Genomic DNA, 21,680 nt, shown 5'->3' on the forward strand with positions numbered 1-21,680 from the left:
GAAGAGGTGGCCTTCTTTGTCTCTTTGAAGTAAGTGAAATAAGCCATTCAAGCCCCTCATTGCATGGGTAACCAGCCAAAGGTAATCATTTTTTGAGGAAAGGCATTTCACCTGTGCCTTGGTTTCCCCATGCATACAGTGCTTTGACTACTCACTGGGTGGTTATACAAAAAAGTGAGCTGTGAAAATGCCTTGGAAAATCGAAAAGGCTAATACAGATACACAGTTTCATTTTGGAGATCATCTTGAAACATATTCATAAGAGAACTTAGTAGTAATTTACTCTGATCTACTCATACCTCTATTTTCTATCCTTTTATCCACATATTTGGGGAAGAACTGAGAAGCCTAAAAAGCACTTTGAGTGACTAGAAAGAGCATTGAAATGATAAGCTTCCTTTATGAAGGAGAGTCGGTCCCACTCTCAGTGAGGTTAAGGGCTTCCTCATTCTGTGACTGTCCTGCTCTATCTAATCCAGGGCTTTATTAACCTTCTTTGGGATCCTGGCCCCCTTGGGCAATTTTTCTGGAGAAGCCTTTGGAACTTTTCTCAGAATCCTGTTTTTAAATGCGTGAAAAAAAGGAAGGAACCACCAAGGAAACCAGTTACATTGAAATATAATGATCAAAAGATTAATCCAAAGTTAATAGCTTCCCAGGTAAAGAAGCCTTGATTGAGACCTACATATACCATTTTTCTTTTTCATTGCATTGTTTAGATTTTTAAAATAATATTGAGGGGGGATGGAGAAAATATATCAGCACTGAGTAGGAACTTGCCAGTTTTTCATGCTGAAATTGAATTGCATTTAATCATTTTGAGACCAACCTTAACAGTCTTACGTGACGAAGTTCACAAAACTCCGAGAGTTTCACTTGCTGGAAACGGGCCTGTTCTTCTTGATGTCCTGGAGTACTTTCCTTCTGGCCGAAGCATGGGGTTTCACTGGTAGGTCACATTGCCTTTGTGATTTTAAACATTGAAAGCTGGGCTTGCTGCTACTCGCGCACGCACGTGCACACACACACACACACACCACACGGATGTGGATGCACACACACACACAAAAGAAGATTAAGCCCCTTATCAAGTACACAAGTACATTTCTCAAGATTCTGGGATTTCCCCCAAAAATTTTGCTTTAGAAGTAAAATAGCTTTTCATATGAAACTGGAAGGATCGCAGAATTAAGGGAACTAATCATAGAAAAGTTGGTATCCTTTTTGCTGGTAAAGTGAATGATATTAAGGGTTTCTTAGTTAAATTTGACCTTTTTCCTCATTGCAGGTGTAGTCGCTGTCTTGTTTTGTGGCATCACACAAGCGCACTACACATACAATAACTTGTCTCCTGATTCTCAGCATAGAACAAAGCAGGTAAGAGAGACCTTGGAATTTGTCTCAAAATTGTTTGCTTCTTTACCAAGTAACAACCTTTGGATTTGATGGCCAAGCCACCTACATGTCCTGAGTATGATCCCTAAGTGTTACTCCATGGGGTGGGGGGAGTTAGGGTGGGCCTGCAAGGTAGCCGAGGACAGGACCATTAGCTTCCCTGGACCCTTTGGGATGTCCCCTGGCATTTTCCATCCGAAGCAGCTTTGAGGAAGCTAAAGGAGGCTGCTTCTGGGAGGTCCAGGAAGGAGGTGAACATACCTCCCCTCCCATTGCTATCTAGTCACTTGCATCTCCAAGGACACTACAGCATTAGGAGCCAGAGAGGGGTCCAGCAGTGGTGGAACTCCTACAAAGATGTCTTGACTGATTCCATGGGCAGGGTATCTGTGGGGATCAGGCATAGCCCAGACTCTTCAGATTTGTAGGCTAATGAGGAAGGGAGGACAATGGATGAAAAATGTGCCAGATACAAATTTGTGCTTGATTACAGCTGTATGGAGAGAGTAAGTGTTTTCTGGCTGCTGAAGTGATTAGGACCAGGAGGGATTAGTTAGAAAGGCTGTACTGTCTATTAGTGAAGCAGCAGTAAAGACATTTTTCTTGTTAACGAATTGAGTTTGTGGCTCCGAGAGACACTGTTTTTCCTTTCACCTGGGAGACAAAGTACTTTCAATCAAGTGTTTTGTTTTTTAAACTTGGATCGCTCCTTTTTAGAGCTGAATTCAGCTCAGCTCATTTTTCTAGGCACAGTGGATAGATGTGAAAAAGAGAGGGACAAAGAGGGAAGGAGGGAAATGGGGAAGAGCCAAAGAGAAGGGCAGAAACAGAGAGGAGCTAGAGATAGAGGGAAGGAGAGAGAGGGAAGGAGAGAGGGGGGGGGGGTAGGGGAGAGAGTGAGAGAGAGTCTTTTCCTTATAGCCCAGGTAGTGAGGAAAGACTCATACAGGTCAGACATTGTGCAAGGATCTCGATTGTCCAATAATGACATTAAGTGCAACAGTAGTAGACTTTCCTAGCAGACAGGGTTCATGGTAGTGTAGACATGTCAGGGTTTCATCATGGAAGTGACAGAACTTGAGCTGGACCTTGAAGAATGGTCAGATCTGATCTAGAGGGAGGGAGGGAATATTGGGAGAGTAGGGGGTGGTGAATGACAGGGCAGAAATGGCCATGATGTCTTTGGAAGAGTGATTATAACAGAGGGCCCATGCTAGGGAGAAGTGATTGAAAAGGTGTCAGACTAGCCCTTTCCATTCAGTGACTTATCAGAGAAGGGTGGAGATGGAACCCTTCATGGAACTTCTATGAAACCCCTACTATATACACAGCACCATTAGCCACTGTGGAGTTTACAAAGAAGCCTAAGCTGTGATTCCCCTTCTTCCCACCTTTCAGGGACATAGCCTAGGAAAGAAGAGACATATCTGAGTTTAAATTCCACCTTTGACATTTAGTAACTATAAAATCAGGGACAAATCCCTTAACTTCTTGGAGATTCAAATTTTTCATCTCTAAGATGAGGATTCTCCTGCTTACACTACCCAGCTACCAGGTTTGTGAAAAACCAGAATACAATACAATACAAGATGGCAGTGAGGAGCCACTGAAGTATTTTGAGCAGGATTGTAGATTGAGAAGAATGGTGGGTTAGGAAAATCCATTTGGTTGGAAAAGTATAAAGTAAGGGTTGTATGGTGATGGAGGAAAATCCTTTTAAGAAATCCTTTTGGAAACTTAACTAATTAATCAAGGTGGGAGCTGATAATAATTTAGACTCAGATGATAGCAGCAATTATGAGATAGGGTCCAAGAAACATTTCCAAGAAAGAAGTATAAAACTCCTCTCCTTCCATCTCCTGTGCCCAGCCAAGTTCTGTAATGATGATCCAAAGATGACTAGGAGAATGGTGATGCCATTGGTTGGCAGAAATAGGGAAGTCAGAAAGAGGAAAGCTTGTTTTTTGATTGTCAGAATTGATTCCTGGAAATTTGTGGGGGACTGGAGTGGACAGCTACACACACTCATCTATCTGCTGTCAGTTTCTAGGAGGTGTGAATGTGTCCTACGTTTATATGATTCAAGCATGGTTTAAGATAATGTAACTTTTTATCTTTACTAAAAACATTTTTTTAAACTTTTTTTTAGTTGTTTGAGCTTCTCAATTTCTTGGCGGAAAATTTTATCTTCTCATACATGGGATTGACACTCTTCACTTTCCAGAACCATGTCTTTAACCCGACCTTCGTGGTGGGTGCTTTTGTATCCTTGTTTGACTGGTGGTTTTGGAGGAATATTTTGCAATCGCCCTGATTTGGGACAAGAATGCATTTACAACATATGTCGATATAGCTTCCTCAGGTAAAAAATACCAGGAATTTCCTTTTTTTCCTTCTCTTGTTCTCAAATTTGTTCAAAAAGATATTGATTTGTAAAGCATACCCCAGAATCACATTTCAACAAGTAGCCAAAAAAGACATACACATTGCCAGTTAGTTGACAAATTTGGATGAGGGACAGGGGCTACAGGGATGGGAAACAGAATCAGCTTGATACTCCCTTTACTTCACTCTTCATTCCTTTATCCTAAAAGATTGTGAGTGAGCAGTGGTGAAGACGAAAATATTGGCAACCAGATGGGTCAAGCAAGAAGTGGCCGCTGCAGCAGTCCTGTGGAGATGATAGGAGTAGGGTGGGGTATTTATTGCCAACACAGTGCCTGGCACATGTCCTTATTGTTTCCCAGCCTACTTCTTTCCTTAGCTCTCTCCCTTCCCTCTCTCCCTCTTCTCTTCCCTTAGAGGGCACTAGGTGAGACAGGGGTATGAGGCATCTCTCTGAAGATAGCAGGGTATGCAGGTGTAAGGTTGTATACAAAGGTTTGCATAAAGAGGGGCTTCCCCAACAGCAGTGGGACTCAAAGGAATGTTCTGGGCCAGTTATGTAGAGAAGGAGGTAAAGAAGGGATAGCTCATGTTACAGAAATGCTGGTCCATAAACTTAGTCTGGTGATGAGAGACAGGCATAGTTCATAAAAGAAGTGGTTGATTAATAAGGAAGAGGAAAAATCAGACAATGTCTACTAAATATGTGTCTAGTCCTTGAGAGAAGCAGGTTAAAAAGCTGGAAAAAAAGAGCATTTGAAGGAAATTCACTCTGTTCCGAGGTGCAGTTTGTCTTTTGCTCATCCTCAGAGCACACTTGGACATTCTTGTTGGCACCTCAAGGCTCAGGGCTTTTTCTTTTCCCTTGGCCCCTTCGACTTTTCTCTGTGTTTCTTTTCCTGCATAGCAGAGTGACAAAGACAATTCTCTAATTAATCTGTGGAAACAAGGTGTAATTGTGAAATACCATTTCCTCTTACTTGAGCCTTATGCTTTCAGAAAACATAGTTAAATATGCTTCTAGCTAAACTTCATCTGCTTTGCACGGTAAGTCCTTTCTTACCAGCCAGCTAGGAGAGCCACTCAAAATCTTAAAAGGGCAGGGTAATTAAGGTTCCCGTTCTGCATCCCTGAGCAAGAGGAGAGTTCAAAGGGAATGCAAGTCAGTGCCTAACAAATGGGACAAAGAAACGCTTTCATTCTGCCAAAAATATCAAGTCAAATGAGTCTATTTTGATATTCCTTTAGGATTTTTTTAGTGTAATTCTTTTAAAATAGACCTTCATTCATGTTCTAGTGATTTTTCAGTAGGTGCTTGGCAGTCAAAAAGTTTATAGTTAGAATTTTAACATTAGAAGGGGCCTCAGAGGCCTCCTTAGCTAGACCATCCCATTCCCAACCCATGAATCCCATCTACAGTATCCTCAGTAGGTGGACATCCAGCCTCCAGGGAAAGGGAGTTTGCTGGCCTATCCCCAACAGCAACCCTTCCAGCTGTGATTGCTGGGAAGTTTTTTTCCCCTGTGTTGATGCAAAATCTACTTCCACCCATTGGTCCTAGTTCTCCTTTCTAGGGACAAGCAAAACAAGTCTCATACGCAAAAAGGATCAGAGCTCTTCATGTATTTGAAGGCTGTCATCATAGTCTAGCTTCTCCAGGCAATCATCCAGAGTTCTTTTATCTGATCTCCTCACTCTTCTGGTCCACCTCCTTTGGATACACAGCCTGTCGATGCCCCACTTAAAACATGGGGGTACCTGGAACTGGACATGTGATTCACAGCTGTGGGCCAACTAGGGCAGCAGGCTTGTTCTGAATTCCATATTTTTAGAGACATTGTAGTATAGTAGTATAGTAGAAACATAGTAGTATAGTAGAAAGATAGAGCAGCCTTGGAGTCAGACAACCAACAAGGTTCAGTCCTAGCACTGTTCTGTGTCAGCTGCATGACCATTGCCAAGTCACTCCTAAGCCCTCTGAACTTCATTTTCCTCATCTGCAAAATGGAGACAAGAGTACTTGTGCCATTGTCTTACAGGTGACAAGAAAAGGATTTTTAAGCCATATAATTTGTAAACTGCTATTATCCTTATTAAGTAATTTAATTAAAAATGACAGTATAGCCCAAGATCTCATGAACTCTTCTCATCTGTCATATCACATCTCTAGCTCATATTGAGCTTTCAGTCCAGAACTCCCAGAACTGCCTTCCAGGCATGCTTTTCCCATCTTATTTTTGTACAATTTGTACAATTTTATACAATTTGGTTTTTCTTTTAACCCAAGTGTAGAACTGTTTAAATCTTCTTAGCTTCAGTCAGCCTATGATTCCAGCCTGTTGATCTTTTTGGATCCCAGTGTATTAACTTTCCCAGCTTTGCATCATCATCTACAAATTTGATAAAGATGCCATTTTTGCCTTTTATCCCAATCATTGATGATGTTGAACAGAACAGAGCCCCAGACTGAGATTTCCCTCCAGTTATCAGAAAGAATTCTTGGTTCCAGTCAGCCAGCCAGTTCTGAACCCACCTAACTGTACTGTCACTCGGGCCACATTTGTCCATTTTCTCCATGAGGATATCATAAAAGATCTCATCCATTGCCTTGCTGAAATTCAGCCGTAGCTACAGCTTTCCCTTAGTCTAATAATCCTGTCAAAAAAGGAAATTAGGTTCGTCTAGTGTGATTTGTTCCCGATGTAACCATGCTGGGGTTTAGTGATTACCTGCTTCCAGGTGTTCACAAACTGTCCCTTTTAATAATTTATCTTGCTTTAGAATTTGAGTTCAGTCTCAGACTTTCTCCCATCACCATTAGCATCATTTTAACAAATACATTTAAACATGTGAAAGAAATCGATCCTTAACGTGTTAATGTGTTTAGCTTGCCATTTTCTTGGGAAGAGCTGCCAATATTTATCCCCTGTCCTTTTTACTCAATTTGGGTAGAAGAAATAAGATTGGATCCAATTTCCAACATATGATGATGTTTGCTGGTAAGTATGTGACTCTCTTCTCTTTTTCCTCCCCAAGCCACCACACAGAATAGGAAATGATCATCTAAATGGAAATGGTTGCAGGTGACATAAAATCTTTTTAATTATTAAAGTGACAGTGGAGGCAGCTGTGGTATAGAGGATAAAAGTGCTGGGCTCAGAGTCAGGGAGCCCTGCATTCCAATCTTGCCTCAGATGTGTTGCTATCTGTAGTTGTTGGAGGCTGCAGTGTGAAGAATTCCTCACACTAATGAAGTCAAAGCTCCTTCATGTATTTTGGGTATTGACATTAGAATTTTATGGTAAAATGTCTGTTAGAAGGTAAATTCCTTGAGGGCAGGTACTTTTTTTTGCCTCTGTATCCCCAGAGCTTAGCCCAGTGCCTGGCATATAGTAGGTGCTTAATAAATGTTAATTAATTGATTTCATTTCATGGTGAATTATGCTCCATTCTCTACTGTTGTTATTTTTCCTCATTTTAGCTCTCAATTCCAAGTTTAGTTGGATCCCATTCAGCAAGCATTCATTAAATACCTACTTTGGGTAAAGCATGGGGTTAGGGGTATGGAGACAAAGACAAAAATGAAGTTCCTGTCTACAAAGGGCTTTCACTCTGCAGGGTTTGGGGGAGTGGAAATACAGCACACCCCACGAGTGTGATTTTGCAGCAAAGTCACCAACCTCTTGTAACTGAACTCCGCCACACTTGGGCACTGACTTGCCCCTTGTAATGTTTTGCTCGATATTGTTGTTTTGAAGTGGGAGAAGAGGACTTAGGAGGTGAGGTGGGGAAGATGGAAATGATTGATTGTCAGCAGTGGGTACCAGACTTTAGAAAAAAAAGGTTATTTCCAGTCGTTTGCCATTTCTCAGAAGTCCTTTTGCTTCTATGGATTTCTGTAGTTCCCATTGTCGGTGGGTTAATAGAATAAAACCACATCTCGTTTCCTTTCAGGCCTTCGTGGCGCGATGGCCTTTGCCTTGGCCATTCGAGACACTGCCACCTATGCCAGGCAGATGATGTTCAGCACGACCCTCCTGATTGTGTTTTTTACCGTGTGGGTGTTTGGTGGGGGCACCACAGCCATGTTGTCTTGTCTGAACATCCGGTAAGTGCAAACTACATACCTTGGTGATGGAATGTTAAATTATAATTCAGACACCTTTTTTGATTGTGAGTTTACAGAAGAATTTTAGGCTTTATCCAAAGAGTAGCATTGTTTGCCACCAAGCCCTCCAAGGCTAAAGTTGGGAGACTTTTGTTTTTAATATTTGAAAATGTCCTTACTTTGAAAGCTCTCTCTCATCTCCCCAGCCCCACATCTGTTTCTATGGAAACAGCAGCCTGGGTTGTTAAAGCCTTTGTAGATTTTAACTATGTGTACTAGCTGAGACTTCATTCGCCCGAGGAACCCACTGAGCTCCCTGAATCTACAACGTTGGCTAGAGAAAACAATATAGTACATTTTTTTAAAAGTCCTTTTTCATTCCCTCTTTGTCTCTCTTTCTCTTCCTTTCTGGGAAAGGATCTAAAAGTCAACTTTCCAATCTGCCCATACCTGTCTAATCCTGGCAAATTATTTTCTTAATCTAGATCAGTCACTGAGATATCGGCTTTTTACTGTGTTCCAGAGGATCATTTGTATCTATGTGCAAATGGGCACTACCCTCGGGGTTGCTTCAGGTGACAGTGTTTTAGAAATTAGCAGCCTTAAGCTCTTCTCTTTCCCTCCAAAGCTATATAGAGTAAACCACTAATACTTAAAGAGTTATCGCTAAAGGGATGATTAGAGTTTCTTAAATTATCTTAAGCGAATTCCTCGACAAGATTATTTGCTTTTTAAAAAATTTTAAGGCAATGCAAACAGCCCCCAAAATGGGTTGAAAGTCCTACCTGCCTTTAAGCCGGCCCCAACCTACCCCTGGTCCTACAGCATACAGTTGCATTGACGTGATCTTGTATTTTCCCCTTCACGGGCAAGAGTTTTGTCTCTCCCAAAAAAGATCTCTGAGGCAAATCTGAAGCCATTTCTGTCCCCTCCAGCGGGCCAGCCCAGTACTGTGTCCAGGAGAGGTATTTGCTAAGCGTTGGGGCTGGTTGGAGACATGGGCCCTTGTGTGATGACTCGCCAAGACCACTAGATGTCACTTGACTTTCATGGATCTGCTTAGCATTTCCTATTAACGTGCAGATTGTGGCCTCCCAGCCTTTTGACATTTTCAAACCCCACTGAGCTGCTGACCACACCTTTGTTAGAATCTCAGCCTAGACAAGGTCGAGGAGCTTTGTCTTCCCTCCAGGCTTTGCTTTAGTCCTACAATGGCACTTAGAAGAGTCATTTTTCTGTGGTGTTGGCCTTCATTTTGAAAGTCAGAAATGAACCCCGTGGCCAGGCCTGGCTTGTCTATTAGCCTTTGACAGAGACCTTGGCATTTCTCTGTTGTAGCATTTGATGCTGGTGGAAGGGATCTTGAGAGGCTCGAGAGAAACCTACTTTCCCAAATGCTTTTCTTTGTTGTTATTTTCCCCACCTTGTCTTTAGAAAAGCACCATAAAAGTACTCTCTTTTAAGGAGGAAACAGCAACATCCCTTATCCCAAACTGGGGCTGTTAATACTGTAATTTCTAAGGAAGAAATGTCATTTTTATAATAGTCGTTTAAGGGATTGAGGAGCATAATGGGATACTATTTGTAGAGCACTTAACCCAGTGCCTGGCACCATAGTAGCCACCTAACAAAAGCTCATTCCCTTCTTTCCCCTAGTAAGATTGGCAATTGCCAAATTTGGAATCCAAGCTATTTTTATCAATGATGACTTCATAAGAAGGGCTAACATTTTCACATTTTTTCATTTCGAACCCACAAAACCCTTTTGAAATCAGTAAGGCATGTATGACTCTTGGTATTTTGGCTTTGGAGTCAGGAAGCTTTGGGTCCAAGGACTGCCTCTGACACATCCTGACTGTGTGACCCTGGGCAAGTCATTTAACCTCTCAATAGCCTGTGGAACTCTGAGACAAACTTACAGACAAGCTACTGAGCTTCTTCAGTGAAGGGAGTTTCCACACCAGGAGTTCTCAGTGCCAGGCAAATCAGAGGTAGATCGAAAAAGAAAACAAGATAATAAAGCTCAATAAAATCGCCACCTGCATCGTTGGAAAGGGTTTCTACCGTGAGAGTTCCCTGCACTGATGAAATAAATTGTATTGGGCACCGACTTGGGAGGTGGGGAGAGGGTTCACAAAGGTAAAGGGGGGAAAAAACCATCCTAGCCCTTGACGTGTTACTATTTTACTGGAAGATAAAACACATGGACAGATGCTTAAATAGAAGACAGTTTGAAAACACATGGACAGATGCTTAAATAGAAGACAGTTTGAGGAGACAAAGAGTACCAATAGCTGAAAGAGGTAAATTAGGTAAGGATAATCAGAGATCCAGGCAAACCCCCAAATTTACAGATTAGAAAACCAATGCCTACAAAGGTTATGACTTCCAGGTGCCAACGGTAGCAAGCAGGGGGACAGAGCTGGGACTACAGCCCATTCTGTCCCATTCCAAACCTAGTACTCTCTCCACTCTAGACCATCACATTGCCTGGGTTAAAAAAAATGAGTTTAAAAGGCCAAATTCTCATCTGACATTTGTGTTTCCTCCTTTAGTGTTGGAGTTGATTCAGATCAGGACCATCTGGTAAGTACACTTAGATGGTTTTGTCTGATGTGAAGTTGCTTGTGATGAAAGCGACTGACTATAGCCTTCATCACACCGATGCTTGGTTTCTTGGCTCCTTTCATCAACATTTAAATGATGCTATTCCTTGCTTTTCCTTCTGCCTGGTATTGACCAAAGCAGAGCATAGCTGGGGTCACGGTATCCAGGGTGATTGGCTCTCCTATTGCTAGTCCTCCCTTCAAAGAGGAGAGTAGTTCATAAGGGCTCCTGCATTTTCAAGTGACTGCTCTGGCAAAGGGGAGCCTTTTTTCACTTGGGTTTGTATACAAAGACTTGATTCTGATTGAAGCCTCTCTTTGGCAACCGAGCAGTAGCCCTTCAGAATTACCCAGAAATCTTTGAGCCTACCTGTTTAAGGGCCTCTGGGATCTCTTGGTCCTATGTCCCTCCCTTTCCTGATGCCATGCTCGTTTCTGAGTGCTGTTTGCATCTTTTTCAGTTAAAACCCTGGTGATTGTGTTCTTCATCTTTCCCAAGCCCTGTTGCCCAGTACAGAGTTACATATCTCCTTTCATTTAAGGGCTGCTTGAATGTCTGGATGTCAGGTGCAAATTACGTTGTATTTGTAAAAGCTCGGGTGGTTTGTGTGGTATTTAGTTTCAAAACACACTTCTTCTAGTCTAAACCAAGCTTTGGCTTCTTTACCTCCATGATAAGGTGAAAAAAATCAACTGATTAACTTCACCTTGCTAATTGATAAATGTTGCCAGCTATTGAGGGGACTTTGTGTTCTCCAGGCTTGGCATAGCTCCCTAGAGCAGGCTGGGCAATCCTCATGGCAGGCTGAAAATGGACACATTTTCAATGGGGTTGATAGATCAGAGCTTCTATCATGGTGGAGAGACTTCGAAGACTGCAACCTAGCTGGTGGCAATGGGAATAGAAAAGAGGAATGCCCAGAGACATCCAAATGACTGTTCAAAGTAGCACAGAATAGGGGACTTCCCCCACTCCCCGAATCTTTGAGAGGGGCTAAGTATCAATTAGCAATTGTTCCACTGTCCTAATCTCTTTTTCCTGTGGTCCCAGGGCTTCCCAGAGAGTGAAAGGAGGAACACCAAAGCCGAGAGCGCTTGGCTCTTCAGGATGTGGTACAACTTTGACCATAAGTATCCTTAATTGGAAGAGGACAAGGAGGGTGGGCAATGAAAAGGCCAAATTGGCTGTTCTCAGCTTTTCACCTCCCCCATTAAAGGGAGAGGGCAGGACTTAGCTTCAGCTCTTCTGCTGGGAGAGGGTCTTCAGACATTAAAACTCAAAGTTATAAGCAGCATGAAGGTGATTTTCCTTTCTCTTCATAAGCATTCTCATTTGGTAATTGACAACGGTGCCATGAGGTAGGTAATGCCACTGTTGTCATTCCCCACTTTACAGATGAGATAAGGTTCCTTGAGAAGAAATGACTTCCTCATCACCACACAAGGAGTCAAGGGCAGAGCTAAGACTCCCAGCTTATTTGACCCTGCATCTACCAGTCTTTCCACTGCAACATACTGCTATTGGGATTGCTTGTTACTTTGAATCTCCTGAGATCAGGCTGTTCCATGACTTATAAACAAGTAGCTTCACATATTGATGTTAAAAGAGATGGGATTGGGGGCAGCTAGGTGGCACAGTGGATAGAGCACTAGCTCTACTTCCTAGCTTTGTGACCCTGGGCAAGTTACTTAACCCCGATTGCCTAGCCTTTGCCCTTCTGTGTTAGAGTTGTTACTAAGACAGAAAGTAAGGATTTTAAAAAGAGAGAGATGAGATTTTTGTGGCAGTGAGTAGTTTAGGATCATCAAAAACACTGTGTCATGGCACTCGATTGTGCCTGGCCCCTATCATGGGGGTGTGTGTGTGCGCGCGCGCGCGTGCACGTGCATGCGTAGGTGTAGGTGTAGATGTAGACAGACACATAATATGTTATCAGGGAGTGTGCATTTTCATCCACTTTTTTCACTGTGGGTATCATTTAAGAGACTATTGGTTAGGGCTCAAAAGTAAAGGATGTTGAAAAAACCTTTAAGAATTTGGTTTATCAGCAGCATAAATGCCTTTATTGACTTTTCCCCAAAGGTAATATACTAGAATAGCAGTATAAAGTAACAGAAAGTCCTGGATTTGTGGTTTGACACCCAGGGTTGGAATTTCACCCCTTGTCTATTATTAGTTTTGTGATTCTGGGTCAGTCTTTGGACCTTTGTTTTCTTTTCTGCAAAATGAGGGGATTGAATTCCACAATTTCTAAGAATCCTTCCACCTCTAATTCTATGGTCCATGTAAACCTTCTTCCCAGCTAGTATAGTCCCCACAATGACCATTTTAATTATTGTTTCTAACCTGTGCCACCACCCCCTTCCCCACTACAGTCCTTCTTAGATACTCTTTGGACAGTGTTGCTTCTTCATGGGTTGCTTAAACCATATGTTTCTTGAATGAGTCCTTTATTAATATTTATTAAAATTCATTTCCTGTAGATTAAGCAGACAATTGAACAGAGGGAAGGATCATAAAATTCACTTTAATAATTGAGTTTCTCAAATGTTGTTTACCATCGGTATTACCATTGGTATAATACTTGGTATTATCTAGCATTCAGACATTCCTAGGATATATGTAAACTCATAAAGTGTCCCTCATCCTTTCTATGAGTGAGGAGTCATCTAGTCCAACCCCTTCTTCTTACAAATGAGGAAGCAGTCCCAGAAAGGTAAGATAAATTTCCAAGGTCTTACAGGTAGCAAGTAGCAAGACTGGGATTTGAACTAAGTTCCCACGGCTTGGCATCTAGCATCCTTAGATTAGAATCATAGTTCTTCCCCTTTTTTGATCCTTGGACCCCATGGGCAGTCTGGTGAAACCTATGGGTCATTTCTTGGAATCACATTTGTAAATGTATAAGATAACATACAAAGGACTACAGAAGAAACCAAAGACTAGTAAAAATCAAGATGTCATGAAGCAGCTAGATAGCATAGTAGATAGAGTGCCAGGCCTGGAGTTGAGAGAGCTTGAGTTCAAATCTGGCTTCATACACTTCCTAGCCGGGCGACTCTTGTCCAAGTCATGTAACCCCATTGCTTAGCCATTGATGCTCCTCTGTACTAAGACAGAAGGTAAGAGTTAAAATAAATTAAGATGTTATTTTTTTCCCCATCCAAGTTTATGGATCCCCCTGAATTCCCTCCAAGGGTCTCCCCTTGGAAGTCTGCCAGCCCCAAGTTAAGAACCCCTGCATTAAACAAGGAAAGCTTTAAGAGAGAATGAGCACTCATCTTTTCTCCTTGCCCATTTGGCCAAAAGCCTGCAAAATGTTGTAACATAATGGACTCTTGCTTCTAAAACTAATCACTACAAGAAACAAGAATATAACCAGTTCTCGTGGTACATTAAGGCTTCCATTAGAGAAAGAGAGAGCGAGCCCTGGTTTTGCAAAATTGCTTAATGTTAATTAAATCAGAAGCAGCAATTTTACCAGCATTTGGGACATAGGCCCTTCTGAATCCTTGATGTTTTTTATCCATTTTACTTCATTGAACAAATATTTGAGTGCCTTCTGTGTAAATCTTATTTTTTAACCAAAGAGTACACTCTGGGTAATGTATGATATGAAGTAACAGAATCATCCTCATGCAAGACATGTAGGACAATGGAAGGACAGCATGTTTTTCCATATTGGGCACCAAAACTCAAGTTATCTCAGTAATACAAAATAGGGTAGTGAGAATTGCAGATTGCTTTGTGCAGCCCTCCATTCTTTTCTTTCTTTAAATTGAATGGCCCCCGAAATGTCCATCAGCAACTCCCTCATCCCTCCTCCTTGTGGCAAAGTTAGTAGAGAACCTGGATAAGCATCCCACAAGATGGGCACAGTGGGTGGTGTGTGATCTTCATCCTTGGTGGAGATACCCTAGCTGATGAGAACAGAGATCTATTGGAGTAAAGAGATATTTGGATAAATGGATAAATCTTAACAAAATTTGACAGTCTCTATCTCAGGTTTAGAAACATAGTAGTCATGAAATCTTCAGTTGCAACAGTTGATTCCACCAGCATTTATTAAGATAATTTGTTAAGATACATTTATTAAGATGCTTTCCCAGGGCCTGAGGGCCTTATGCTAGGCACTACAAAAACTAGGGACATGGGCTCTGCCCGAAAAACTTGACTTTTTTGTTCTGAAAAGTAGGTTGTAGATCATCTCATTTAGTTTGCTGTGGAGGGAAAGGGGGTCCAGTATTCACGATGTGAATTTCAGAAATTTCAAAGATGGCTTACTGTCTCAAGCTGTTGCATTTTCATGCAAGAACTAATAAGTATTAGTAAAGTGGTCATGATAAAGGCTTGTATAAAGACTGATTTTTTTCTGAATGCTGGGTCCTTGAAAAGTGATACAGAGGGGGTGGGGTTGAGGGAATGCTATTTCTTTCTATTTTGTACTGTAATTTCCTCCTCTGAGTTGTTCATTGTCTCGTGATAATTTGGTATTCTTTTTGAGGGGAACTAATGAATACTGAATCGAGGCTAGTGATGGAAGTATATAAAAACGAACAATTTCGAGAGGTCTTTGGAATAGGCTTGATTGCCCTTTGACAGCTTTTTTGAGTAATAATTAGAAGGATTCCACTTGTAGAGTTTGATCGAGAACTTGTTTTTGCCGCTACTAATCAGATTCATAGGTCACATGATTAAAGCGACTGTCTTTCTCCAGAGGATAAATTGATTATCAGAACCTTTCCTTTTCTCTTCCTTAGTTAATTTGGTGGTAACTTGAAAATGATTCAAGCTCTCTTTCTTGGTATTGATTGCTTCCATTAAATAAGTTGGGCATTTTAGCATGATGAATAAGGACATTTGAAGTTCTCTCTTAACAAGCACAGCTATCTGAAGCCTCTCCTGACCCACAGCGGACCTCCTCTTACTTCGACACTCCCTAGTTTCTGTGGACCCCTGGCGAGATGTCTGACGAGCCCCCAGGCTTATGAAGTAAGTAGTTCTAGTCCGACAGCTCCACTTGACTTAACCTCATCTTGTCTGGTCTGTGGACTACTTCTTTGTTTTGTTTTGTTTTTCCTTTAAGCCACCAAAGCATGCATGGGCTTTAAGGAAGTGAGCACCTTTTTTTTTTTTAACTTAGCAAATGGGCCATTTGAGCATGCCCAGAAACCTTTGTGTGTGATTCAGACTGAAATTTTGATTGGCAGTAGGAATAAAGCTGTACTGAGTACTGTTTTTGGAGCCAGTTTTCTAGTGGCACCTGGGTTGGTTCCCTGGTTTGCAGAATGTGGCCCAGGCTAGGTCTTTTTTCCATCCTCATCCACAAAATGGCAGAAGGATCTCAGTTCCTATTGGTGAAGCTCCTGTGAGTAACAGATGATGTGTGGTGGTGTGCGCTTTTATTCTTGTGGCTCTCTGACACAACTTCTCTTCCCTCTTGTTGGAGCCATGAGCATGTCAAGGCATCATCTCGACTCCTCTTTCTTTCTTTAGCTTCCAGTTTATGGTTTGTGAGTCCTTGCATTCTGTTCTAAGCATTAGAGCTTAGGTGACACGACTGATGCATGGGCCAGACTTAGGAAAAAAGTCTGATTTTTAAATAGTTTTTTTTTCACATCTGAAACCCAACCTTCTAATCCCAGACCTACCCTCTAAAAAGAATCCACGGAATAGCATATTTATCCCAGCTGTTTCGGGACAAGAAATTCCAAACTGTTGAAGAAACGGAGGGTATCATCTCAGACAAGATGGATGTGGTCAAATATTAATGGTAATAACTCACACCCGGGCTTGCAAAGTATCTTTCTTCCCCTCCCTCTACCCCAACCATGTAAACTTGGTAGGTAGTGAGTGATGAGGCGTTGTATGCCTTATAGAGGATCATGTTCAGTTCTTACTGCCACATTTTAGGGGGACATTGTGTCCAGAGGATGGTGGCCAGGATGGCAAGATGGCTGACAACCATGGCATATGAAAATCAGTTGAAAGAACTGGGGTTGCTTAGCCTGTGGGGAAGATTAGAGGATGGAGGGTGACACAGTTAGTTGGTTTCAAGTATTTGAAGACTGTCATAAGGGGGAGGGCTTAGTCTTGTTTTGCTTGGCCCTTGGGAGCAGAACCAAGAACAGTGGTGGGGAAGGTACAGGGTGGCAACTGATTTTTAGCCCCATGAATTTTTATCTTTATTTTTTACTCTTTTTAAAAAAACATTTTTTTCTACAATGAGGGACTTATTCATTGCGAAGAGATTTACAATTAAAGAGAGTTCTCATTAGAACCTTCACTCGTTGATCTGGGAGATCGATAGTCTGGTGCTGAGGCTGTTCTTTATCTTATCTTCAGAATTGAGTCTGTTAAGGGGGTAACTTATTTCTAGGCATTGCTTATATAACAATAAATAAGTCTTTCATGGACTTAGTTCACCTGTGACTCTTATGTTTTGGTCTTCTGCTAAGAAAATTGTCTGGAAAGTAATATTTGTTTTATCTCTTTGTTTAGAATCAGGAACAACTGAAAGATGATGATTCTGACCTTATCTTGAACGATGGTGACATTAGCTTGACATATGGTGATTCTACTGTTAGCACTGACTCCATGGCGGCCAGCGCTCCTAGGAGGCTTATGGGAAATACCTCTGAAGATGTCCTGGATCGAGAGCTGGCATTTGGAGACCACGAACTTGTGATTCGTGGGACCCGCCTGGTTCTTCCCATGGATGATTCCGAGCCCCCATTAAATATGTTAGATACTACAAGGCATGGGCCAGCTTAACTTGTCTGTTGCTCACTAACCTGACTGTAAAATTTGCATACGCAATTGTGAAGAAATGTGTACTACCTACCAAGTCCAATGCATGTATCTGACCGTTTCAGCTGTATGAATTGTTTATATGGCATAGCAAGAATATATGTATTTTGTACAGAGCAAATTGTGAACAAGCAGTTCTTTGATTTAAAAAAAAAAATCCCCTGTTACCTGCACTTTGTGGAGTGGCGTTGTTTCCAGCCTCCTGCCTAGTGATAGCGTGGGTCCTGCCACCTTTTTCAACTCAGTACAAAAAGAGGCCAGGTTCCTTATTCTTCTAGTTACTTGACACTTTATCAAAATACCAAATTATCAGGGTGTAGTTTTAGTTTGAGTTGGGGGGGAGAGGGTGATCTTTTTTCCCAGAGGAGTCCAATGGCAGAGTCTAGTTGAGATATGGGATTTCAGTGACATTCCATGTGGCCTGTTCTGGCTCAGAGCATGATGGCAAAACTGTGCTGGCTGGCTGGCTTCAGCTCTGGTCATGCTTCTTCATCTGGAGGAGGGAGACGTCACATGTTTCCTTGGGCCAGGAAGAGCCAGACTGATGATAAGCATGGGTGCTAGTGAGTACCTTTTGTAAAGTAAGTGGGAAGGAAGGACTTTGAAATCATATTTGAAAATTCCTCCTGGCCAGTAAGGGTCTTGGAGGGTATTGTACTTTATGGTACTGAAAGGCACAACACATCCCCTGGCCGAGGGGGTGCTGGCTGAGGGTGGGAGGGTAGTCGTAATAGAATGGGGATTTCAGAGGCCTCTCAAAATACCTAAATATTCTGCCTCCAGTCTGATTACCTTTAGATGCTAAATTGCTGCTTAAGTTTTGGTCATGTATGTGATGCAGAAAGCAAGCTTGGCGGTTGTGTGGCCCTTTCTCTTTCAGGCATTATTGAAGCAGCTTTTCTTGCTGTAAGCAGTAGACATAGCGCCCTGAAACTGACCACATCCCAGTGTCATTTGTGTAATACTGTAGTTGATACGGAAAATTAATTTATAGCTCTATTATAATCACCCTCGTGCCCGCTCCCAGCATCCAACAGAAAGGAAATGAGACCCTTGTTGGGTAAACTGGAACTTGGCTTCCCCAAACTGATTATTGCAAGCTGAAAGGGAGAAGAATGTTGCCTTTTCAGTAGTTAAAAGTTGTTGCACTTTGAGAACTCCTTAGCATGCTTTGTGTCTAGTTGTCTTTGTTTGTCTATTCCTTTGTAATATGAAATACTTGAGCTGCCGTGTGTATTTTAAAGTTTTTGGTTTTTTCTGAGGCTGAGCACTGAACAAATTTACAATTTCCCATTAAGTTTATTATAATGGAAATTATTTGAAGTGCAGTGAATACTGAGGAGAACTCTTTTTTATTTCCTTTTTTCAAATGCAAACACTGACTACTTATGTTTCAGGAAAAAACAATTCAATGGTTTGGTTTTTGGGGGGTTGGGGGGTTTGGGGGGACATCTGAGTGGCTTTGCCTTAAATTGTTTTCCCCTAGGCTAGGACTGATCTCTCTGGTGTTCTGGTGGCCCCTAGCTAGTTTGCTCCCAGTAAGCGGGAGTGCTTGCTGTGGCCTAGAGAATCCCCTTTGCCCTTTTGTGTAGTACAGGTTTGCACCTAGTAATGGCAGTTGTAGCTTGTGACGTAGCCTTCTGTACCTCGTGCTAGTGACCTTCCTGCCATGAAGGAATTCTCTGATGTTTTCAATTCTTCTGATGTATGCTGCTTCATGTAGTCAAAGATTTTGTCCTTGTGTGTTTTGAGGTGCTGCTGTATCACTTCCCCATACTATTATACATGTTTCAAAAAGATATTCAATAAAGATCTACAGTTTTTTATGCTGTCAGGTGGCTGAGTTCAGTTTCTGAAAATTGTTAGAATGTCATCACTAAACTGTATCCTGCCTGGTTTGGGGGGGGGTTTCAGGGGGACACTGAGATGGATTTAATGAACGCATCACTTTTTAGTCGGGCAGCTCTATATGCCAACCTGTATCAAGGGGGACGAGTGAAGCCTGCTATTCCGGGCTTACCCCATGGACGGTTTGACTGTACACCAGCCCCACCTAAGCTTAAGAAGAGACAGGATGGATGACCTCTTCCAAAACTGGGAGACGGATGATGTTGGACTTCCCTTTGGAGTAGTCTGACCATATGCTTTTAGACTGTTCTTTCTGCTGAATGTGGGACACATTTCCCTCTCGGAAAGGATTGTTTAAGAGCCATTGGGGTTCTCGCCTTAGTTTGTGTTTGCCCAAGGGTGGGAGGGTGATTGGTTCTTGATATTCCTACTCCCTTAATTTTTCCTCAGAGAACTTGTGTTGGAAGTGTTCTAGGAGCTTCTCTTAGAAAAGGCTATTATTTCAGAGGGGAAAAGCCGTGCAAAGCCATTTTGTTGTAGGGAGAAGGAACAAGTACTACCTACCTTTCAAGCTTTCTGCCATTCTTTATTTGTGTACCTTTGGGAAGAGGGGCGATTAAGCTGACAAAAACAAGAAGATGAAACTCATGAACCGGCAAATGTCTGATATGTATTTGTACATCAGGGAGTGTCTGCTTCTGCACACAGTGGAGCCCTTTAAGGAATAAGACTCCAAGCGATTGACAGATTGGTTTGGGGGCTAGCTCGACCCACTGAAAAGAACTGCAAGCACTTTGATTTTAATTTCAGGAGAAATGAAATTCTGTACCCAGGCAGGTACAAAAGAGACTTTTTAAAGCATGACTGAGATAACAAATATATTTCTTTCTCTTTGCATATATAAAAATGTTGGTATAATTAACATTTTAGTAGTGTGTTTGTCTAGTCCAATAGAAACTTGTAAACTGTGCTGTGGTTTGTGGTGTTTTCCATTGTTGCAACCGTGTTCACACTGACCATTTCATTGCACTGTAAAAGGACTCTAGGCCTTGAATAACAAGCTCATTTCTTGAATAAAGCCTGTATCGTTTGCTGATTAATCCAAAATAAAAGCCTGAAACTGATTTCAGAAACTAAATGATTCCTTTGCTGTAAAAGGAAAAGGTTGGAGCCCAATATAGTTGTTGGAAAGGACAACTCTGGTAGCATTAGGCAAAAATGCTCAGCGCCAGTGGTAATAACAAAGTTATCTACCACGTAGGCAGTGCTGGCATCTTTTGTGGTTTTCGGGTTTTCGTTTTAGACAGTTGTCATTTTAGTAGAGAATGTACTTGAGGGTGCTTTTGTTTTGAAATCAGTCATTTCTGGAAAGACCGTTCCTAACCCTCATGGAATTTAACTCTCCCATGTCACAAGAAAAATAATTAAGCAAAAATGTCCTATGACAGGCCCAATGTATAGCATATTCTGTACCCCTCCCCCCAGGGCTGGTATCACTTCTGATCATTCTTGGTTTTTCTGTCATCTGAGAATTGACTCCCCTTTTCCTGGTTTCTTTGACTTCGTTCCCCCTTGGGATTTGGCAAGTAGGGCTTACAGCAGAGAGCCCAGGTCACTCTCTGTCCATGAATCCAGGGTAGGTCCTGAGAGGAATCAGGAGACCATAGCTCAAGAACTCTGTCATTTGACAGAGAAGAAAAGCTGTGGCCCAGGGAGATGGGTGGTAATGGTTGGTGGGGGTGAGTATGGATGTTTAGGGCAGCAGGGATGGGTTGGCACAATTTGAACCCAGGTTCTCTGATACCAGATTCAGTCCTTTTCTCCTATTATACCATTGCCTTGCTCAAGAGATCTAGTTATGGGGGCAGCTGGGTGACTCAGTAGATTGAGAGCCAGGCCTAGAGATGGGAGGTCCTGGGTTCAAACCTGGCCTCAGATACTTCCTAGCTGTGTGACCCTGGGCAAGTCACTTAACCCCCATTGCCTCACCCTTGCCACTCTTCTGCCTTGGAGCCAATACACATTATTGACTACAAGATGGAAGGTGAGGGTTTAAAAAAAAAAGATCTAGTTATGTGGACCAGATTCAAACAAGCATTTGTTACAGCACCTACTATGTGCCAAGTGCCAGGAATACAAATCTAAAACAGAAAAATTCTACTTTCCTGGAGTTTATACACACACACACACACACACACACACACACACACACACACACACACACAAAAGATAAATAGGTCATTTGGGAGGGAGGCCACAGCAGATGAGGACATCAGGAAAGGGTTCCTGAAGAAGACTGTGCTTAAACTGCATCTTGAAAAAAGCGAGGGATTCTGTACAGCAGAGGTGAGAAGGGCATACATTCCAGACACAGGGTAAAGTTATTTTGTGGCTATGAGCTGTGCTGTGACCATTTCCAGGGATGGAATGTTCTTTGTCAGTAACACCCATACCCATGAGGCCTCCAGTTAGGATTCGCAAAACAAGCCAAGGTCAAATACTTTAGAGCAATTTTGTGAGATTGCTA

The 21,680-nt window shown here is 42.1% G+C and overlaps 1 protein-coding gene across 3 annotated transcripts in view; it reads left to right on the forward strand.

Moving 5' to 3' along the window:
• SLC9A6 (solute carrier family 9 member A6) overlaps nt 1-17,715 on the forward strand; it is a 31,574-nt gene extending 13,859 nt beyond the window's left edge. For 2 of the 3 annotated variants that reach the window (XM_044682486.1, XM_044682489.1), the window contains exons 8-16: nt 844-949; nt 1,289-1,377; nt 3,545-3,658; nt 6,668-6,779; nt 7,735-7,888; nt 10,444-10,474; nt 11,546-11,625; nt 15,382-15,487; nt 16,997-17,715. In XM_044682486.1, coding sequence (XP_044538421.1) covers nt 844-949; nt 1,289-1,377; nt 3,545-3,658; nt 6,668-6,779; nt 7,735-7,888; nt 10,444-10,474; nt 11,546-11,625; nt 15,382-15,487; nt 16,997-17,269 — 1,065 coding nt within the window. In that variant the 3' untranslated portion in view covers nt 17,270-17,715. The remainder of the gene's footprint in view (nt 1-843; nt 950-1,288; nt 1,378-3,544; nt 3,659-6,667; nt 6,780-7,734; nt 7,889-10,443; nt 10,475-11,545; nt 11,626-15,381; nt 15,488-16,996) is intronic. The other variant, XM_044682488.1, reaches the window with a different exon arrangement.
• Nucleotides 17,716-21,680: the final 3,965 nt, after the last annotated feature.

Source organism: Gracilinanus agilis, chromosome X (assembly GCF_016433145.1).
Source record: "Gracilinanus agilis isolate LMUSP501 chromosome X, AgileGrace, whole genome shotgun sequence".
Lineage (NCBI taxonomy): Eukaryota > Metazoa > Chordata > Mammalia > Didelphimorphia > Didelphidae > Gracilinanus > Gracilinanus agilis.